Source organism: Paralichthys olivaceus, chromosome 17, assembly GCF_024713975.1.
Source record: "Paralichthys olivaceus isolate ysfri-2021 chromosome 17, ASM2471397v2, whole genome shotgun sequence".
Classification (NCBI taxonomy): Eukaryota; Metazoa; Chordata; class Actinopteri; order Pleuronectiformes; family Paralichthyidae; genus Paralichthys; species Paralichthys olivaceus.
In genome coordinates this window covers 9710450-9731188 of record NC_091109.1, presented here as the reverse complement: position 1 = coordinate 9731188, position 20739 = coordinate 9710450, and the positions used below count along the sequence as shown (strand labels likewise).

Below are 20739 nucleotides of genomic sequence, written 5' to 3'. Positions count from 1 at the left end.
CCAACCACCGGTAAACCTGCAACAAACCATTGAATTGTCCTATACAAAGGTTTTTTGTATGGTTTTAAAGAGCCATATGTGTATCAGTGACCTCTAGTGGTGCTGCTCCAGTTTTAATGCTAAGCGTTTAGGCTACATTGTCGCTGTGTCACAATTTCATATGCTCTGGTCTACGCAGAATTTCCATGATTCTTGTCACCAGCTTGTCCCACACTCATATCGCTGTCGCCTAGCAACAGAGCTGCAGTTGGACACAACAAGAACGTTTTATGCACAGGATGTAAGCATCAGACATTTTGATCTCATTGCAGTCGCCATTATCTATTTGAGTCAGTTAGTAAATAAAGTGCAATTAATTCTGGGATAGGTTGGCCTGAGAAGGATCCTCCTGATGAATGGACGTATTTTCTGAAAGGGGACGGCCTCGTCACGCCACTGTGATACAATCGTCCCCTGAATTGGTACTATTTACTGAACACGTGTCAGAGTGGTATCACACCCCCCTCATAGCCGAAGAAAATTACCATACATTTCAAATTATACAATGCTCTCTCATACACATCTCTGCTTTATACGCTGCAAACAAAGCAAACACTTACAGGCCTAGTTCTACTTTAACTATTGTAATTCAGGTTTTGCAGAAAAGACTTTTGTCATTGAAAATAATTCACAGTTGTCTCTGTCACACACATGCTGAGATTACTGGAGTGAGCCTCAGTGTTTCCCTCTATTCTCATTTAAAACAAAACTTTGGTGAATGGCTGTGTGTGAGTGAGTGTGGTTTTTGAACAGACATGTATTACACTCAGATACAGTAGATATATATATATATATATATATATATATGGCACCAGTGACAGAGTAGAGTGATTTTTTTCTATTCTTCCTCTTATAAGGAAAAGAAGACATTTTTGTCATCATTCTTTATGTTTCCATTCATGTACCCAGAATGAAAAGCAAATAACTGTAAGATTGTACTTTATTGGATTCAAGAGAGATGGAACAGCACTGGCCCAGAGACTCGAATTAACACATCCTCAATTTTAAAGCATTTGAAATTTACAGTAGTTTGATCTACCGCCCCAACGTCATCTCACACAAACCATAGAGACATTAAGTTCACTGAATCCAGTTTTTAATATTTAAATGAACTATAAAAAGCACATTAAAACATTTTCTCATTTTAGTTACAAAAATGGGTCACCTAAAGGGCTTCTCATTGCATTCATAGAAGGATTTGAACAGTGGATGTTTAACAGGTAATGTATTTTTCTCTCTCTTTAAAAAAAAAAATAAATCCCCACCCAAAATATATAAACTTAATTGTTTAACCAAGGTATATACAGGGCATAGCATCCTTGCATTTTAAAGGTTATCAAGAAAGTTTGAGGTATACAACCAAAATAAAAAGCCTGTCAGAAAACAAAACAGAAAAAAACAACAAATAGAATTAAATAAAGGAAAGGATGAATGCCATGGTTGCTTCCTACTAGCATAGGATCGCAACATTAGTGGGAGATGTTGCCGTACGCATGCTGGTGTGATACTTCCGGTTGTTTCGCCTCTGGTCACAAGGGCGAAACAGCAAATATCCTCAAGCTTTGGACTGTTAATATATACAAAGGGCATACAGTCTAATTTAGCAGTGGGGAATTGTTTGAATGCTCACTTTATTTCCTTCGTGACAGGTATACACAGTTATGTGTTGAACAATAACAAATACCTTTAGAAATATATTTGATTGTGTGATGTCTTTAACTTACACTGTAAATCTTTGAGCCAACATTGAAATTAAAGAGCCAGAAGCAGAATCTGATACACATGCAAGTTTTGAAAGTGGATTCAGAAATAACAGTATTGTACAAAATAATAATTACAGTTTTTTTTTATAATTATCAAAATACACCTTCTTTCTTAGCACCTCTTTATACTTTTGTGTGTTTTGAACAAGCACCATTGTAGTCGTTTTCATACAGCACCGGGAGATCCAGAGAGGAGGTCCGTGTCCCCTCGTGTCGCCTGACCCCCTCTCTTGGTTACCTCCGATTCACCCTCCTCTGCCACGCGTTCTGATGTCCTTCACCTTTTCTCCGTAACGTGGTTAAGTCATGTGGTTCGAGCCCTACAAGGGCAACAAGTATTTTCCTGGGTTTACACGTACATACATGGAAAGACATGTTTGCTACACCATCTCTTATTCAAAACTTGCATGTGGCATAGAAAAGGGTGGGGGGCTAGAAATGGGGTTTGGTGGTACCCAAAACGTCTCAACTTGACTTTCTTTGCTGACCCCATCAAGTCCTTTTTTTTCCTCTTTTTTTCATTTTTATTTAGCCAAGGAAGCAGACGGGCCCAACTTCAAACCCAAACTTCTGGTTAGGGTCCCCAAAGTCAGTCAACATGACATCGACGATCGGAACCTGATCGATTTTGGGAGTATTAATCTCCATCACAGTCTTTCCGTAGCCCTTCCTCGTCTGCAACAACAGAGACACAGAGGGAGAAAGCAAACAATGAGAAGAGCACATCCAGGAAAAAATACACAAACTCACATTTCTGACTACACAAAACTGTGAACTGCTGGTCTTTACGTCAGTCCTTTCCATAACAGAAGCTTTCAAATCACAGCACTTCACTGCTCCTTGATGCAAAACTAATGTGATTTCATTGAAGGAATAACACTTCTGATAAGAAAGTTGCAAATCGATGAGACACTTACAACTATTCAACTTTTATTTGAAATACCACAGGGACAAATGTGTCTCTTTTCTTGATTTCTAAATGCATTTCTTTTTTTCTTAAAACCTCCCAATAACGAGGTTAACTCATCCAAAAAATATAACCTGAAACAAACCTGACAGCAAAAAGTGTAGACAGTAACAAACTCATTCACTTTGAACAATGCTGGAAACAGTCTGAGCTCAATCCCTCCCTGCTCTTCTAGACAAACAGGATCTATGAACGGGGCTTACCGCGCATCCGTCTGAGATGGCCTTGATGTAAGGGTTGTTGTCGTAGGACATCTCCTCGTCGTTGGCGCCCAGGAAACGCAGCGCCTTGTTGTAGCTGTTGCTGGTGGCGTCGTGCCACGCCACAGACTGGTGGCAGCTGTAGGTGAAGTTTTGCCTGGCTGAGGCCGTCAGTAGTCTGAGGAAGGTCATCTGCACCATGTTGATTGAGTTTCCGTCTGCGTCAACATAGGAAAGCTGAAAGAGAGACAGAGAGTAAAAATATGAAGCAAACATCCACATTGGAGAAATAAAAGAAACAGATGTCAAATACGAAGGATGAGTGAGACCTCATAATAAAATATGTGTATGTAACAAAGCAATGATTTCATAAACGTAAAGTAATTTAGCCAGTTATCATATATAGTGACCATCTGATTCACACAGCTTTTGCAAGGCAACACCAGTCACTTTGTCACGGTTACTTAAAACATTACTAAAGGAACTGTCAGCACAACCGTCCTCTCGGCTCACAATTACTAAAACAGTCAGGTCTAATGACGTCTGATTCAAGCGTCTCGTCAACCTTCACACAGCAGAGCAGCAGGAGGAGACACTGGCACATTAGGACTTACACAGAAGAATAAATTAGTCTTAGTAATTAGTTCTTTCATTCTATCATGGTCAACGTTATCTCATTACTACATTCAATTTAGAGTCTTCTTTAAAATGTTAATGCACAATGAAGAGGACAGGACATACTGATGTGTGAGAGTTTGAACAACAGAAAAACTGTTAAAGTATGTGTGAGTATTGGAGTGCAGCTCGTTACGCAATTTTCTCTTTGAACCCAAATGAGCCCGAGGGACAAATAACCAAGTTTGACCTGAACTCGACAGTTCGAACCGAACCCAGTGTTCTTGCCGATTACAGGCAGTGCAGCTCAAAACATCAAGTAGATTTAGATGTTATGATAGCCCAGCCAATGTAACCGATCCCAAATATAATTTCAAAATCTTTGTCCACACCCTGCCCAGACCTTCTCGACCGGTCGGGGGTTCTGTGTTGGATATGCACACTCTAGTTTGTGTATTAGTATGTACACTTGCACTTTGCAGTAGTTTGACAACTTGATTCTCAGTTGAATAAATCTTGACTTTCCCACCCTGTTCAGTTCTCCTACAATGTTTGATACTGGATAACCAAGATCTCTACATCTCTGATGACCCTGATATTGACACCAACTTTATGTGAACCTTGTGTGTACGTGTGCATTGAAAGCACCCTCAGTTCAGAGAATGGAGAGGAGGAGAGCTGTACTGTTCATCCCACAAAGCTGTATGACGTCCTTCTTTTTACATCAGCGTGACAACTGTCTGATGGAGCACGACAAACATGCATCTTTCATTCCCGACAGAAAGAAGCAGCAGCACATGTTTGCAGAGAAACTGTTCAAGGGCAGAGTGAGGGCTGACTGCCGGAACGCTGAACTGCTGAGGTATTCTGCTCCAATCCTCTGCAATGTTTTATTTAATGCTTTGTTCTTTATATGGAACGGTCTAAGAATTGTAATGTGCCTGCAATGACTGAAAATGGGGCAGTGGTTCAAAAGGAGGTGGATTATTTAACTAAAAACCAATCGTGCACTGAAACTCTCTCTGTTCTGGCTCTGTCTATAATGAATGTGTGAACACACTCAAACCATTAGGTGGCTCTTCATGGGGAGCAACTTTGTGTCACTCCCCCACAATTTCATGGGTGGTGCTGCCATTTGATACTATTAGAAGCTGTTTGGCATTTTGCAGAGTCCCTGCACAGGTATAGGAGAGAGCAGGAAATATAGGGGTGGAGGGTTTGGGGGTCCATCATTTACTAGACCTCTGAATGAAGGAGAAGGAGGATGAGAGAGGGAGAAAAAAAAGATGACTTACTATTTTTCCACGCTTAAATTCACTGAACCATGACCCAGGAAGTTCTTTGGGCCATGAAGATATTCTGACCTGTAGAAACAAAGCAAGGATATTAGTGGCAGACATTTTTTATTATGAATCATGCACCAAATATGAAAACACTTGTTTTTTTTAAAGCGCAGCCTCAAGGGAACCATACAAATTTTGCTTTTGGTTGTTGTTGTTGCAACAAAGCAAATGTCATCAAGCTCAGCTCTGAAGCAAATAATCCCTTTGTCTTCTCTGTGATGAGTTCTTTTAGAAAGAGGCAGTTATGTATCTAGTGTATGCAAACCCAGAGTCACTTACTCCATTGGACTTCTTATCTGGATAGATGCAGCTTTCGCCCCCGGCGGTGAAGTTACAGTAGACTTTGAAGGAATCCCCCGAGCAGCCTTGGTTTGGATCAATCCAGTATTCGCCTGAGGAGAACCAAGAAACACTCAAACACCCTGTTCTACTGATGTCACAGAAAATGGCTTTAAGCTTCATGTCAAAGAGAAGTGTGTTGGATTCCTTGATCTGATGTGGATTTTTCTGCTGAAAAGTAATTTATTATTATTATTATACCCGAAACAATGAGCAACAAATTTTGAATTGCTTTGAGAAAACAAACTTAACCAATCCATAATTATGTACCAGCTTTTGCTTACCAGCTTCATTGCTTTGCTTTGCCTGTTGCAGGACTAAGCAATCAGAAGTTTTAAAAACTACACATAATACTGAGTGTCAACAGTTGGCAGATATTTACGAAAATGGACATTTAAAATCATGTGTTTTTGTTGACAGCACAGTGACACTAGCATCCGTGCTGGTCACCAAAAGCTCTTGAATTTGGAATGTTCTACACTATTTTTCATCCTGAGATGGTTGTAATCTTTTTGTTGTTTTTTCACTCTGAGTGACTTTTATGGACATTTTCCCCGCTGTATTCTCACATGGGCTCACTCAGACATTTTACAGACATTTTACCAGGGGGCTGGCAGTTAAAGTCCAGAGAATACAGCTCCTATATTTGTGTTCTCATATCCAGCCCCTCTGGAAAATGTCTAAACTTTAGTGTATGTATGATCAAGCCCCTCCCCACTGACTTTATGATTTATACCAGAAAGAAACAAAAATGTTTTCATACTAATAAACAAGCTAAAACCTCTCCTGTTTTGATTCAACTTACCATCAGGGAACTCTGGGTGGCACAGCTGCAGATCTTTGCATGTTCTGGCGGGGTTGTTTTGCGTGCCCATGGGGTACTTCATGCGTTCAATGTCCTGTTTGAGGTTGTTGAGTGAGCCAAAGATGTCCTCCATGCCCTCACCGTAGTCCATGATGGTGCCTGCAGCGTCTGACTGCATGTCAGTCGAGCGCTTTGTCTTCTTAGGTGACTGGATGGGCAGCGGCTGAATCACCTCACCAGGTGGGCCCTACAGAATCGTGATGCAAAATAATGTTTAAGATCTGATACAAGATGAGACTGAGGAGAGGGAAAGTTTGCACAGTGATACTATGACGAGTAATGAATACTCACAGGAGGACCAGGAGGACCAACTGTACCAGTGTCTCCTTTTTGACCAGCAGGACCCTGGGTGAGACATGAATGAAAATATTATGCGGGGTGGATTTCACATCAACCCGTATTATCACAGTAACAGAACACCTTCAAAAAGACAATGATTCTACTCACGGAGGAACCCTTGGCTCCCTTGGGACCTTGAGGACCCTGCATTAGACAGGACAAAAGCACAGCAATTTAGCAAAGTCATTTTATCAGTGGAGTGGAATCTAAATGAGTGAGAGAATGAGGAAAAGACTCACAGGTAGACCAGGGGGACCCGGGGGGCCGAGAGGACCGGCAGATCCACCGATACCCTATTGCACAATGAGACAAAATCTGGAGTCAAATATACATCAGAGAAACATTGGAGACAAAAGATTATTATGATGCTTGAATAAAAAGAGATATGATGGCAGGGGACAGAACAGATGAATTATTTATTCATTGAGATAGAGAGAATGTCATTTTAGCCATTAAAGAAAGGCTTGAGGCTCTGCCCTTGTTTCCTTGAACTCAGCAGTTCATACTCTCATGGTTAGATTTTGTCAGAAAATAAAGTTAAACTAGAATTATCACCTCGTGGTTGTTTGCCCCCGCGAACAAGTCAAGATGCAGTTTACATTTACGTCTTCTCCAGATAAGATGTTAGACAAATATAAGCAGACAAAATTAGAAACAATAAAATAGATAAGATCCATGAAATAGGATGAGTATAAATCAAAAGCTGGGTCACCCTTAGTCACCCTTAGTCACCCTTAGTCAAGCTGTGATCTGGTAGTAACCAGCAGGGCTCCGTTATCGAGAGGGTACACAGCAGGTCAATAAATCTAAAAAGTATTTGGGAGGGAGACCGTTTAAGGCCATAAAAGAGAGAAATGAAAATAAAACAGGGAGGCAGTGTAGGGAGGCAAGAACAATGATGATCATGATCATGACTTTTTGTCCCTCCAGTAAGATGAGTGTTTTGTGTCACCAATTTTCAAAAACTGGTGTGTGAGGTCACAGTCACCTTTGACCTTTGACCACCAAAATGTAATCAGTTCATCCTTGCATCAGATTTGTAGAAAATCTTTCTGAAATATCTTACAACAAACAGAGGGACGGACAATCCGAAAACATAAATGGAGGCATAACAACAGACTGCCTACTTTAACTGCTTGAAAACTTTTTGAAACCCTTTTGGTGCTCTGACAAAAAGTGACATTACAGTTTCATGAGGATTAATCCCAAAATACTTCATCCAGCCAATCACCTTAAATCATTGTGTCAGGGCAGGCTGAGGACACAGCAGGACAGAGATTCACTCATTCTGCAATGTTTATTTAAAAATGGATGAAGGCTGTCATCAGTGCTCTGTCGAGACTGAGGTTTAACCTTCTTTCAACACTGTCATGTAGTAGTAGCTGTTATAGCACTGCTCACTGGACAACAGGGAATATTTAAAGAAAAAGGTTGGACACCTGCCGACAGTGGAAAAATAGAAATAATTACAATTCGATCCACTAAGTTTCTCAAAAATAAACAATAAAAAAATAAATAAGTAAGGAAGTGAATAGTTCAGAACAAGATACCTCAGAGCCATGTTTTTAAGCTTCATCTGCATTAGAGCAATTTGAATGAATAATCCCCTCTGTCAAAAGCTAGAACAAACAGAATGTTTGCTTTCTGTGAATATGCTGAGGGAGCAGATGTGCACTGCACTGCACAACTCAATTGCACCACATGGGGTTCAGTCAACAGCAAATGACCATAGCAAGACCAAGTAAAAAGGCAAAGGAGCTGAAAAGATGGCAAGAGGTGGAGGGACAGTGTGGGAATGGAGTCATCAATCACTTACACCGTCGCCCTTGCCACCAGGGGACCCTTGGGGTCCGGGCAAACCTCGGTCTCCTTTCTCTCCTTGCTCTCCTGGGGGTCCGATCAAACCAATCAAACCTGGGTGACCCTGCAGGATGGAAACAAATGTAAACACACAGAGAAGAAAGAGGATTACAGCAATGTCCCTTTGTGCAGTCAAACTCTAAAGCCTCTGCGTAGAGTCTGACAAGGTCACAGCTAAAAATGAAACGGAAGCTATAAACTGGGACATTTCATTACAATACAAATCCTTAGGCTTTATCATTGAAATGTTCAGTAAAAGAAAAAGTAAAACAAAAACATTCTAAAGAAATGCAAAATGGACTTCACTTTAGTAACGTTGTACATTCACACTTGCAAACATACACACGCATGCAATCTCAACTGCGATCAGAAGCAGCTTTGGGTCTTGTGTCTTTGGGCCCTGTAGCTCGTGGACAGGAGGAGTCAGGGATTGAACTCCCAAACAACTCTAACTCCATGGCCACAGCCGCCTCTATTCACATCACAAAGATGATGACTTTGAAAAAGGAAAGCTCCAACCATGCCCGGTGGTTTGACAGAATTAAAAACATCCAACACGGGGGCTGTATTGTGTGCTGTTAAACTGTTCTCTTTCAAGCCATCATGTCAGTGTGTGGGAGGCAATTTAGATAGAGTAATGTGTGCTGTCTGAATGTCCTGTGCAGTTATATTTCACCTGCAAATTTGACAAAGGCAGCAAAAAAAGATTAGACCATTTAAAAAGTTATTATCACAATTGTGCTGCATATCCAGTCCTGTTCAGAAACTAATTCTGTTTCCTAAATGTTAAAATGAGCCTGCATTGGTATTAACTCTGCTTGGTAATTCCAAAAGATGCGTTATGTAACAGAGGCTGTGTGCAAGTCCAGAGAAGACTCTGTAGAAGCTTGACTCAAGATCAGTATCCAAAGGTTCCAGTCACTGTTCTCAGGTGTATCTTTCAGCCCATGTGGAACTTGGGGAATAGTAAGAAGAAAAAAGGTCTACCCTCACCTTTTCACCCTTAGATCCAGGATCACCTTTGAGACCAGGGAGACCGGGAGGACCCTGAACAACAACAACATCAGAAGTTAAAATCAGTTTTGCAGAGGAAAGGCAGCAAGGAAAGTGTGAGGCAAAGACAAAGAAAAAAAGCTGGAAATAGTAAACAAGACAATAAAGACAAGGAAACGGAAAGAGAGGAAGACAATGAAAGTGTCAAAATGAGATGGAGAAAAACAGAAAAGAAGAAACATATATACACACATGAATAAGTAGGACATTTGTTTATGATTGTTTATTTGTCCAACAGCAACATTTTCAGTACACTGACACTGTAGGTTTAAAGAAGTTTAAACTAAAGACTGGGAGAAGGAATCTGCTCCTAAAGAGAACAATTTGAGTTGGATAGATAAATACTGAGAGAGAGAGAAAGAGAGAGAGATTATGCGTACTAACCATGGGACCAGGTGGGCCATCTTGTCCTGGGGAGCCGGGTAGTCCTTGTTCACCCTGTAAAGAGCCGTTCAGTTGTAGTGAGCATTATAGCCTGCTGTATTTTCTCCGGCTTCCCATTGATTTTCTGTGCTCAGCACAATGATTAATAGCCCAAAGTGGGGAAAAAAGTGTGCTGGAATAAACAAGTGAAACTAAATTATAAGCCAAATGGGAGTATTGATTATTCCATGAAGTCCATCATCATGCCTTAGCAGGACCTTCTATGTGTGCACACACTGTGTGTACTTCAGTTTCAGCGTGTGTGAGAGTGCAGCTAAATGTATATGTAGCATTTAAGAGGGAATGATCAGACTTACAACAGGGCCAGGGATTCCACGTAGACCCTCTGGACCAGGCTTTCCTGAAGGTCCCTGGGGCCCAACTGGTCCCGTTTTACCTGCTGGACCCTCTGAACCAGCCTCTCCCTGTATGTGGATAAACAAGTGTCATGAGAGAATGATAAAGGCTAAACAAAATCCTAGGAGTCCAATGGTGTTGAAATAATACGAATAAATCTGTAATTTTAACAGTAGAATTCACTTAATGTGTAGTATTAACAAGTTCGGATCAAAGATGCTGATATTTTACTAACATTTTGAGAAATTCATGTCTCTCACTGTGGCAGGAAACATTCAGTAATGGAGGACATTGTACAAGACATCCCTGAAGTTATGAATGTCTTTAACAAAAACTTTGGTTAAATAGGATTAAAAACTTAAAAACTTTAATAAGATCCTGCGCAGGAAACAGTCAAACCTGCTGTAAATAATAATCATTTGCAATGTGTGGTAACTGCACAGAATTAAACATCAGTTCCAACTTCTGAAATCTGCAGCATTTTAGAGCCTCTCGGCAGCTCTGAATGTTTTTATCAGAATTCAGCAGCGGGCTCCTCTTAGCTTTAATTTATGCTGAGACAGTTTGCTGTATGCAGATCGAGTAAATGGGACAAGCAAACAAGAACCAAATGAGACAACGAGTTCCTGCTCATCCACATTAGAAGTTCATGAAAAAAATCAGCATGGCCACAAGACAAACAGTGTGCCAGTGCTGACCAACTGTAATCTGAAAAATGTCAATATTCACACGGACCAGAGAGATCATGGAAAGATGATTATCATGTTTGAGGCGCAATGTGTTTACAGGTCTAAATGCTTTCACATTAAGCAGATACTATATTTTGGCATATAGCTGCTTATTATAATTTTGAAATTAATCATCTGAATTAATTTTGCCTGTGCACAAAGCAGCATAAAAAAATGCATAGTTTTAGAAACTGAAGAAAACTGGAGATTTGTGTAGAACAAGACGGAACTATGGAGAAAATTTCCCTGAGCTCTCATTCCCACTAAAATAGAATTGCACAGTCACTCTGAAGACCCGAGGGCTTGACATAAAGAGCGTCATCTCCTTTTTGTCGGCCTTGAAATTAAGCTACACTGCATGCACGAAACAAATGAATCTTCATTTTACTCAAATAGGCTGCGTCCATAAATTTCCATCTAATCTATGGTGGAAGTGAAATGACTTTTCAGGTTTTTTTTGCTTTTAATTAAAGAGGGGTAACAATGTGAGGGTGTCGGTGGTGGGGGCAGCAGAAGGGAGTCGCTGCCTTTAACTGTGCAAAGGATGAATTGATTATGTTACCTTAGCGCCCTTCTCTCCTTGCCTGCCCTCTGCACCTGCAGTTCCTGGAGGTCCCTGAGGAGAATGACAGGACACTGAGTTAGCATTTCAACACAAATCAAATAAGACAAAACTGTAGAAGTGAATGTTCATCTTGACCTTTGTCTGCATCTCAGAGACTCCCGGGATGTAAATAAGCAGAGATCTATTCATTATGGATTTGTTTATATGTTGGTTTGTTTCATGCAGAGCTGCCAGGTCATCTCCACAGCATTTCAATTTACTTTAGTTTAAAGATTTCAGTTTGAACAATTGTCTTGTCTGATAAATACATGGTGTGTGCTGTCTTTGAAAAAGAAAGATAATCCATTGTCCTTGAGCATGTATGACTTCACTTATGTCAAGATCTATATGAATGAATAGGACATGCCTTTGTCTGCCAACAAAAACATACACACACACACACACACACACACACACACACACATACACACACACACACACACACACACACACACACAGCCTTCATCAGTCACACCCGGAGCTGGCAGGTCATCTTTTCTCTCTGGTCAGGATCTTTCAGGCCTACAATGATTTCTTTCAACTCCAACTCTACTTGTCCCTCTTCAAACCCGCTCTCCATCCAAACTCCACTTGTGATCCTCGGCCAGTGTGCTGCTGACTGAGAGCCCCTAATGTGAGCGCACCGTCTGTCTTTGAGCTTTCATCTTCTCCTGATACGTGCCTCTTACAGGTGGTGAAAAGGCAGCCTCTTGATCAGCACAATTGCAACACGATATACAGCTGCTAGTGGGGCAGGTGTTTTCTTCAGGCTGCCAGACCATCTTTCTTTTGGCTCTGCAGCATCAACAGTATGAGACACTGTTCATTAATGCTCTCAATTGCATTAAACTGCTCCCAGTTACTGAGAAAAGATAAATAGGGTACCAAAACTTAACAAAAGACGCGACCTGAACCAAAAATAAAAAGAATTATAGCTGGATGAGAGGAATAATCTTTTCAATATTCCCTTTATTAAAGAAGCAAGGTTGAATACATTTCCAGTATCAAGGCATTTATCAAATCAAATGAAACTAAATCTGCTGCCACGCTAAAAAATGACTAGTTCAGAATCAGGACGTGAGCAGGAGAAAATTAAGGACTGGAGCAAGTTCAACAAAATACTGAGAGGACACACAAAGCGACCAGCCCTAAACAATCCAAACTGTGTGATTATGTATTCAGGGAAGCAGCCTGTGGGAGATCATAAAGGCCTCATTTTTTTCCTAAGTGGGTTAAGAGCCATGTGTGATAAAATAGCCCTTTTCCTAATCATAATCCCGAGGCCATTTAGCTGGAACATATGCTGATACCATGCTAAATGCTCCGAATGCAAAATTCATTAGAAGAACGACAAACCCTGGTTTCAGAATGCATGACATGTTCCCCTCCCATTAGACCGTGCTGCTGAATCTTCCTTTGAAACACAGCCGCTCACTTCATATTTTCTTTGAAATTCAGGAGAATAGCTGCTCATCTTTATGTGGACTGAGCTTTCATATCATATTGAAGAAATGTTAATGTTTCATCTCAGATGCATTAAAAAAGAGCAGCTGCTTTGATATCTCAGTGTCTCTGTGTCTCAGTGATCATCAACTGTACGGTGAAGACACATCAAAGACACATCAGCTTTTAATGTGTTAAAAGTTTTATGTCCTGTTTTAACACTTGTAACCTTGATAAGTTTGCTCAAAGTAGAAGTAATGGCTGACCGACTATAACCACTTGGTTGCTTTGTTTGTTTGCCAGCAGGTATTAAAAACCACGGAACCAAATTCTAAAACACTCGCTGGACAAGTGGGGTTTGGACCAAGAAAGCCCCCATTAGTTTTTTGGGCACATCTGGACAAAGGGATGGATCCTGGAACGTTTAACAACTTCCTTTGGGACTTATAACCAATGCCTGTTTGCAATTTGGTGCTATCATTGGAGGATTATTAGGCCTTGGCAGAGGTATGCACTCTACCAGTGCCATTCTAGCTTCAATTTTTTGTTAGTCGCTCCTAAAGCCAGCTGTTCTCTTCGCATAACCTCTTAACAACTTAACCACGTCCATGTTATGCCTTTGTTGTGCTCCAGCTGTCAGTCAAGGAGCCATGGATCAATAGTGTGTCAGACTTGCTATATTTCTCTCCCCACTGCTGAGAACCTAAATGAGTTTGGAACCTACGGCCCTTTTTACCCCAGCTAGTTTTTGGTAAGTCTTTTCTATTTCTTGCTAGGTAAAAAAACAGATTAATGATTTTTTTACATCCTGACGTTCATCTCTCGGTCGGCTTTGAGACAGCTTTTCTTTCGCCTTAACCCGTTAAATCTCCATATTTGCCTCACTCTGTTTTTAACAAAAATGAATCTCTCCTGCTTCACTGGCAAGATCGAGTTGTTGTAGAGGAGTTACTGTGTGGTGCAATATTGGTCCCCTGGCTGAGTGTGCAATGCCAACAGACAGACACACACTCTTCATTTTTTTTTAAAATAGGGCTACAACATTTCACATGAACTTATCGAGCTGTGGTTTCAACATGACAAAAGCTTTGGTCAAAAAGAGAGTTCATGTCAAAACAACTCAAACAACTACAAATAATGAAATGCCAACAAAGACCATCAAACTGGGCAATTCTGGCTTATAGCTGGAAGCAAATGGTGATGCATGCACACAAATACTAAAATAAAATAGGATTTAATACTTACTCTCTTGCCTGGTGGTCCAGGTGGGCCAGCTTCTCCTGATGGACCTGGAGGTCCCTGAAAACAAGCAAGGACAAGCAAGATTAATACAAAAGAGTTCAGCCCAAACCCAAAGATGGATAAGACGCTGCACTGCCTTAAATAACTGTGCTCCCAGGGACACTGTCATAGAATTATCTCTGAGCTAATTGAAGCAATCAAAGGATTTTTCAAACCATTTGCATTAGTAAATATTGAGAAAATTAAAAAGGCAAGGAAGAGTTTTTAGGCTGACTACATGATTGTGTGTAGTGAATAATCACAGTATATACGTATATGTTTTCTTGTCAAAGAGAAAGTAATGAAACTGATCATATGTTAATTTGCCTTCTAAACACTATTTTCCATTTTAGAGTTTTAGCATGCAATCAGATTTCACAAACACCAACTCAAATATGTAACATTCATGGGGTAAACATTAGATTTTCTGTTTTTCTTTAGCTAATTTAAATTCATTAATGTTAATGAGAATCCCTTATTCTGATCCACATTAGCTTCTATGAAAGCAGTTGCTAATCTTCCCGATGTCGGGGAGTTTTGATTCTCTGCACTTTACACAGGGTCAGCACATTACCATTTGGCTATTATTTCTAATTATACTTAATGAATCTGCAAAGCAAATAGTAAAAGTCCATTTACTTCACACCCAAGAGAATGAGGTAAATATCATAAATTAAAATGCTGTAGTGTAAATTATTTACTCACTAAATATAATTACAGCTTTTACTGAAGATAAACTGGTTGTGGACGACTACATTTTAAAATAAACCAAAAAAGGAGATATTCATACCTGTTCATACAGAAAGACAACCGATTCTTAAGATAATTGGATTACTGTTTATGTCTTTGTAAAACATCCCTCAAATTAAGTGTGATAAGTACATGATATACTCTCATTGAATCATTTGTTCAGTCTAAACTGAAAAAAATTACAACTTACCGGCTGACCGGACTCCCCATCCTCTCCCTTCTCTCCTGGTTCCCCATCAGTGCCCTGCAACAGAGAGATGTGCCAGTTAGACTATGACACTGGAAAAATAACTGGTTTAATTCATGGATTTAACACAAAGACCTCCACAATTTACTGCATATGGGTATTTTATGGGGTAACAATTGGTTAAAGATTTACTTACAGCAACTCCTGCCTCTCCAGGAGGGCCAGGGTCTCCAGGGAATCCAACGGGACCCTTTAAGAGAAATGAGATGCATGAGTGTAGCAAAAGAAATGCAAGGCACCGCTGCCAAGAATTAATCTCCCTGGGTCCAGGCATTAAGAGCACGGTTAGTAATTTAGACAGTGATTTAGTCCTGGTGTACCTGGTAACAGCCACTGAGGGCAATTTGATGGACTTAATGATGATGTTGCAAATCCATGAGAAAAGGTTTCACTGCATTCCATTACCATGCAGGCATAAATATCATCTCCTGCAATAAAAAGGCTTTTTAGCCCTCAAATATGTTCTAAGATAAAAAATGCTGCCTGCCTCCAGGGTGTGTGTGGGAGTGGGGGACAATTCCTTTAAAGCTGTATGTTTTAGTTTGTGTGACTGAAAACCTCCTTTGCAAATTTAGCAGACTTACAGGGTTGCCCTTTGGACCATCGTCTCCAGGAGGTCCTTTGGCACCAGCGGGTCCAGCTGCTCCAGGGGGGCCAGCCTCTCCTTTCTCTCCTCTCTCACCTTTGGGTCCCTGTGGTGGACGGGACATATTTATTACACAAATACCACCGAGGGCAGCCTTTTTTAGTCTCAGATTAACAGAGTAGGGGACAAAAGCAGACATGTGGTCAGATCTCAGTGTGTGTCCCAAAACAAGAATGATGTGAAATGAGCCTAAAAGTCAACAGGTGTTTTTCAGTGCGACAAGCTCTTATGATGTTCCTGTTTTGTTGACAGAGCTGATACAAACACACAGCTTTGTCTTCAAAAGCAATGAATCCATAATACCCAATTACAATGAATATTTGGACATATTTTCATATTAATCTGTCAAAAACTTTGATTTCTTCTTGACCTCTGTAGCCTAATTGGTGCTGATAAAATTTAGATATCTTCCTGTTTTATATGATTGTCCTTGTGGCATGAAATAATGAATGATGTTTTGAATAGGAAATTGTGTTGTATTGCACCGCAGCAACAGGGGTAGTTTTTTCTACTGATTCCATTGTTCGCAAATCCTCCGTATGGCTTTAAATATTATAACTCAAATATAAAAAATATAACAGCAACAATTAACTTAAATAAAGCCAAAAATAGTTCAAAGTAAATCTAATTCAATTAATTTATTCTCTTAGTTATGTTTGTTCCAAAACTAAATGTAAATGTAGCACAAACCCAGAAATCCTATCACAAATGAAATTGTTGCTGTGCTCACGATGGAAACTAAAATGGCAAACTGACATTGGAGATGTAACCGACACCAGCAGTTTGACAGGGAACAAGCAGGGTGCAATGTAAAAGTCTGTAATCAGGCTCTGTTGCCACTCGGCCATCTTCTACAATCTACTGTTGTACATCAATAATGATAAATGAGGTTGCAGCGCTTGTCAAGCCATGAGCGATGGGTGCTTAGTAAAAGTTTAGAGAAAAAATACATAAGGCCAATCAAAGTGTCATGAATTTCTTTCTGGCAATAACAGATGCAAGCATGTGGATATGATAAATCATTAAAAAAAAATAATTAATCAATCTATAATTAACTATGACATATAAGAGAAATTGCAAAACTTGAAGTTTACTACTGCCTCAGTGGATCTATCAAAACAGGCCAAATTACAGCTAAAGGCTCAGCAAAGCGGGTGTCTGATGTGTTGCTGCCAACTTGCTTCACGGTGTCTGCAATCATTGTTCGTTAGGACACAAGCACCAGTCACTTCCCCCTGGTAATTATGTCTTAAGAGTCTGGGAAGACATTCAATTTGGCAGGCCATGTGGACAGCCTCAATATGATGACCTTTCTCAGTGATGAATACACAGTGTCACTGTCTCGTTAAATTGGATTTTGTTCTATATTTGCCTAAAACTATCCATTAAGAAACTGTTTTCCTGGGGATAACCTGATGTAGCTGATACTGTGACCTATCTTACTGTAGCAAACATAAATTCTGCCAACCTTAGTGGTGTGCACATTAAGGTGAAGAGAAATTACTTTTCAAAATGTTTTTTCAGCTACAGCTACTAGGGTTGAATGCTAAAGACTGAGAATATATGAGGAAGATGCAACAGATGTAAAAAAAAAAAAAGAAGAAATTCCAGTGCATGAATACATAAAGAAAGTAAAGCATAGAACACAAATATTTAGCTTTACACATTAGTAACACAAGAACAGAGCTTACTTACCCCAGTTCCAGGCTCTCCAGGTGTTCCTGGGTTTCCAGCCTCACCTTGTTCACCCTGTGGTTAAAAATATGTCAGTGTCCGGACAGATTAACCATCAACCTCACACACACAGAGCTTCCACACTCAGGCAAAGCATTTAAAGTCACATCTACTACAAGAAATCTCCTTACACACCACTACAGGAAACAGAGAAAACCAAGTCTTAAACTGTAGTTGATTACAAGGCTGTTAAAAGTTACAGTAACTCCAAGTGCCCTCTTAAAGTGTTGGTAGCTTTTCATGTTTCATATTCCACAGTCATTTTAACAGCATTAAGTATTTATGGTGCAGCCGTCTGCCAAATGGCTGTAAAATGGACGAATCTTGTTGGAAGTGTTGTAAAACAGACATTAATAGTGTCAATGCACTAACTCAGACAAAATGCCTGAGCGTGTGAAATGATTAGACTGCAGGTAGTAACAGAAACAGAGAGCAGGATGGGGTTGGCCAGCAGTATTTCAGTCCCAGTGCCCGGCATCATGCTAGGCAGGCAGAACACCCTGGGTGTACTGTTGTGCAATGGCACTTACCTTCTCACCGACAGATCCCATGGGACCCACGCCGCCTGGAGGACCTTGTGGACCCTGTGGCGGGAAATAAGCAAAGAGATTAGTCATTGCCTTGGAGAGGACAAATCATTATATCCAGGGTTTTCAAAATAAGATAGGTGAGGTAAAGCCATTAAACATGTGACAATAATTATGTCATAGTCCTACATGAAACTGATTGTATTTGTACAATTTGTGAATACACATTTTTATCAATTAGCCATACATACATCAGCTCCACTAGGACCCTGAGGACCTCTGGGACCAGGGGGACCAGGAGGGCCCTGCAGAAAAGAGACACAGTGTTATTTAAAGTGCATTACACTATTATAAGAGGACGCTCATGAAGCAGATGTGTCTCTTACCATAGGGCCAACATCACCGTTCTCTCCCTTCTCACCAGGGGGTCCAGGAAGCCCCTGAGGATGAGAGAAACAAACAAGCAGTCATCAAAAAAGAAAATAATCATGTTACAAGTACAAGGTGCTGTTGCATGGATAAGCAATGGCGTTATTAATGATCTGAATTTGTTTGTGCTGTTAAGTGCGTTCACAGCAGCTGTTCCTGTTTTGAGATCTAATTGGAGACTGGATTTGATTGCTGGAATAAATTTGTAGCGCAGCACTGAAATATTAAATATTGCATATCTGTTAGTCAGAATGTGCATAAATGAATCATCTGAATCTATATTTTAACTGCAGTGTAGTCCTATTATCTGTATCTATATTTAGTGAGCCTGTGCTGAGCAAGGTCAACAACACGTCTAATTGCAGATGAAGCATAGACCCTCAAATCAGTCACTCTCCAGTGAATAAACAACACAACTCGACACTATTAGTATCATAAGCAGTACAGCTTAGTGGCGACACAAGACAAAAGTTCCATCCTTTCAGCAAACATGTTAAATGTTGCAAAGAACTGCATCAAAATATTTGACTTTCTGCAATAGGTGCTTTACATGACGGACTCTGTGATATACAGGTATCAGGTATCTCTACACCAGAGTGTGAGCACAACAGGGAGTTTAATCTTCTGTATTAATACTCAGACAAAACTGAGATGATGTTATTCAGCCATTCTGCACCCAGCTCAGCAAACATGTAGCACAACACTCCTTGTCTGTTTGCTCTCCTTGTTGCAGTCAGTGACTTCTTCATTTTCACTGCGAGGTGCAGACATTTGGCAGACCCTGCTCACCGATGCATGTTAAATAAGCAGTTTGGCCAGGGCCTCATACGTGCGTTTGATCCCTGACATTTCAACTGGTAATTGCTGTGATTAAATTGCTGTAGTGTGCTGCAGTTTGTCATTAGTGTAAGGTGGAAGGTTATGGGGGAAGAGATTAAAATCAATTCATTCCTCTATGCACTGAAACCAACCTCAAATACTCACAATGCAGAGAAAAAAGACAAGTGTGTTTGTCCATCGAGCTACGTCTAAATGTGTGTTTTTGCTCATGTTTGCAACTATTTTCTGTGCTACAAAGTATGTGTAGCTTGCTGATTCCGCCCGTGCTGAGAAATCACATCTGTGTAAAGGTTGCCTGTAGTCTGAGATCGTTAGCTGTGCTACTAATTATGCAGCGCTATAAATGTGTTCGACAAGGAACTGACTATCAGAGCAGGTCAGTCCAAGCAATTAATGGAATAGCAATGGGAAGTGTATTACTTCCAATTAAAAGTCCATTGAACACAATCGCTCAGAGATAGAACAGCACCTTGGTATGACGAGCGGTCGTCTATGTAATTTCACCACAACAATGACCTCAATCACTGCAGTGAACTTCTAAAGTGTTTAGCTTAAGGAGCTGATCACTACTAAACAGATGATTACTAAAATATTGACTCAAACTAAGGGGAGGTCTTACCTTAGTATCGTTACACTGCTAAAACCTTTATAAAACATAGTTGTACAGTAGACTAGTTTGCTAGTGCATTACTGGATATTTTGTCCAACATAAATGCTGCATATCAAAAAGCAAATTATAGCAGTGAAGAAAAGCCTCATTCTGAAGCAGTATATACTCTGACAAAGGGTCATTGGAGTGTGTGTGTGAATTCTCCACAAGGCATGTCAACATTTTGATGTTGAGCCATATCCCAGGAGGTGACAGAGGAAGGGGGATGCGAGCGGGGGGGTTGGTAATCACTGAAGGTCAAAGCAAGGTCCCGATACAATGCACATTACAGATCCTATTAAAGCAGGGTATACTGAGTAGGCATCTGCATGAGTGTAGGTTTGTGTGTCTGCCTGCGTTGAATGTATGAATGTTTTTCATCAGTTGTCGATGTTACTTTGACTATGGGCAACATTAAAACCTTTGAGGCTAAGAATAAATTACATAAGGATGAATGCTTAACTTCTTTACTTTTGGTTTATCAGGGTCCACAGCAATTTAAGTCAGCTATATGTCTCGTGCCTCCTACAGCAAAAACCGGATGCGTGGCAACAGGATAGAACAGATTTTGAACCACAATATTGAGAGTATCAAATGACTTAGAAGTGTTGCCCTGGATTCATGTTTTCCTGCCGTGTGCTATTCCTCATCTGAAGAGTCAATTTTAGCAGCTACATGTAGCTCCACACGAAATGTCT

At 40.4% G+C, this 20739-nt stretch overlaps 1 protein-coding gene across 10 annotated transcripts in view; it reads right to left on the bottom strand.

The window, feature by feature from the left end:
• Positions 1-1118: 1118 nt before the first annotated feature.
• The window catches only part of col11a1a (collagen, type XI, alpha 1a), a 72228-nt gene continuing 52607 nt past the window's right edge, over positions 1119-20739 (bottom strand). For all 10 annotated transcript variants that reach the window (XM_020087721.2, XM_069512781.1, XM_020087722.2 and 7 more), the window contains 21 exons: positions 18510-18563; positions 18375-18428; positions 18127-18180; positions 17558-17611; positions 15801-15908; positions 15353-15406; positions 15160-15213; positions 14184-14237; positions 11454-11507; positions 10124-10231; positions 9768-9821; positions 9324-9377; positions 8287-8394; positions 6710-6763; positions 6579-6614; positions 6423-6476; positions 6072-6318; positions 5207-5319; positions 4880-4948; positions 2973-3206; positions 1119-2477 (listed from right to left, as the gene is read on the bottom strand). In XM_020087721.2, the coding sequence (XP_019943280.2) occupies positions 2331-2477; positions 2973-3206; positions 4880-4948; positions 5207-5319; positions 6072-6318; positions 6423-6476; positions 6579-6614; positions 6710-6763; positions 8287-8394; positions 9324-9377; positions 9768-9821; positions 10124-10231; positions 11454-11507; positions 14184-14237; positions 15160-15213; positions 15353-15406; positions 15801-15908; positions 17558-17611; positions 18127-18180; positions 18375-18428; positions 18510-18563 (1818 nt within the window). In that variant the 3' untranslated portion in view covers positions 1119-2330. The remainder of the gene's footprint in view (positions 2478-2972; positions 3207-4879; positions 4949-5206; positions 5320-6071; positions 6319-6422; positions 6477-6578; positions 6615-6709; positions 6764-8286; positions 8395-9323; positions 9378-9767; positions 9822-10123; positions 10232-11453; positions 11508-14183; positions 14238-15159; positions 15214-15352; positions 15407-15800; positions 15909-17557; positions 17612-18126; positions 18181-18374; positions 18429-18509; positions 18564-20739) is intronic.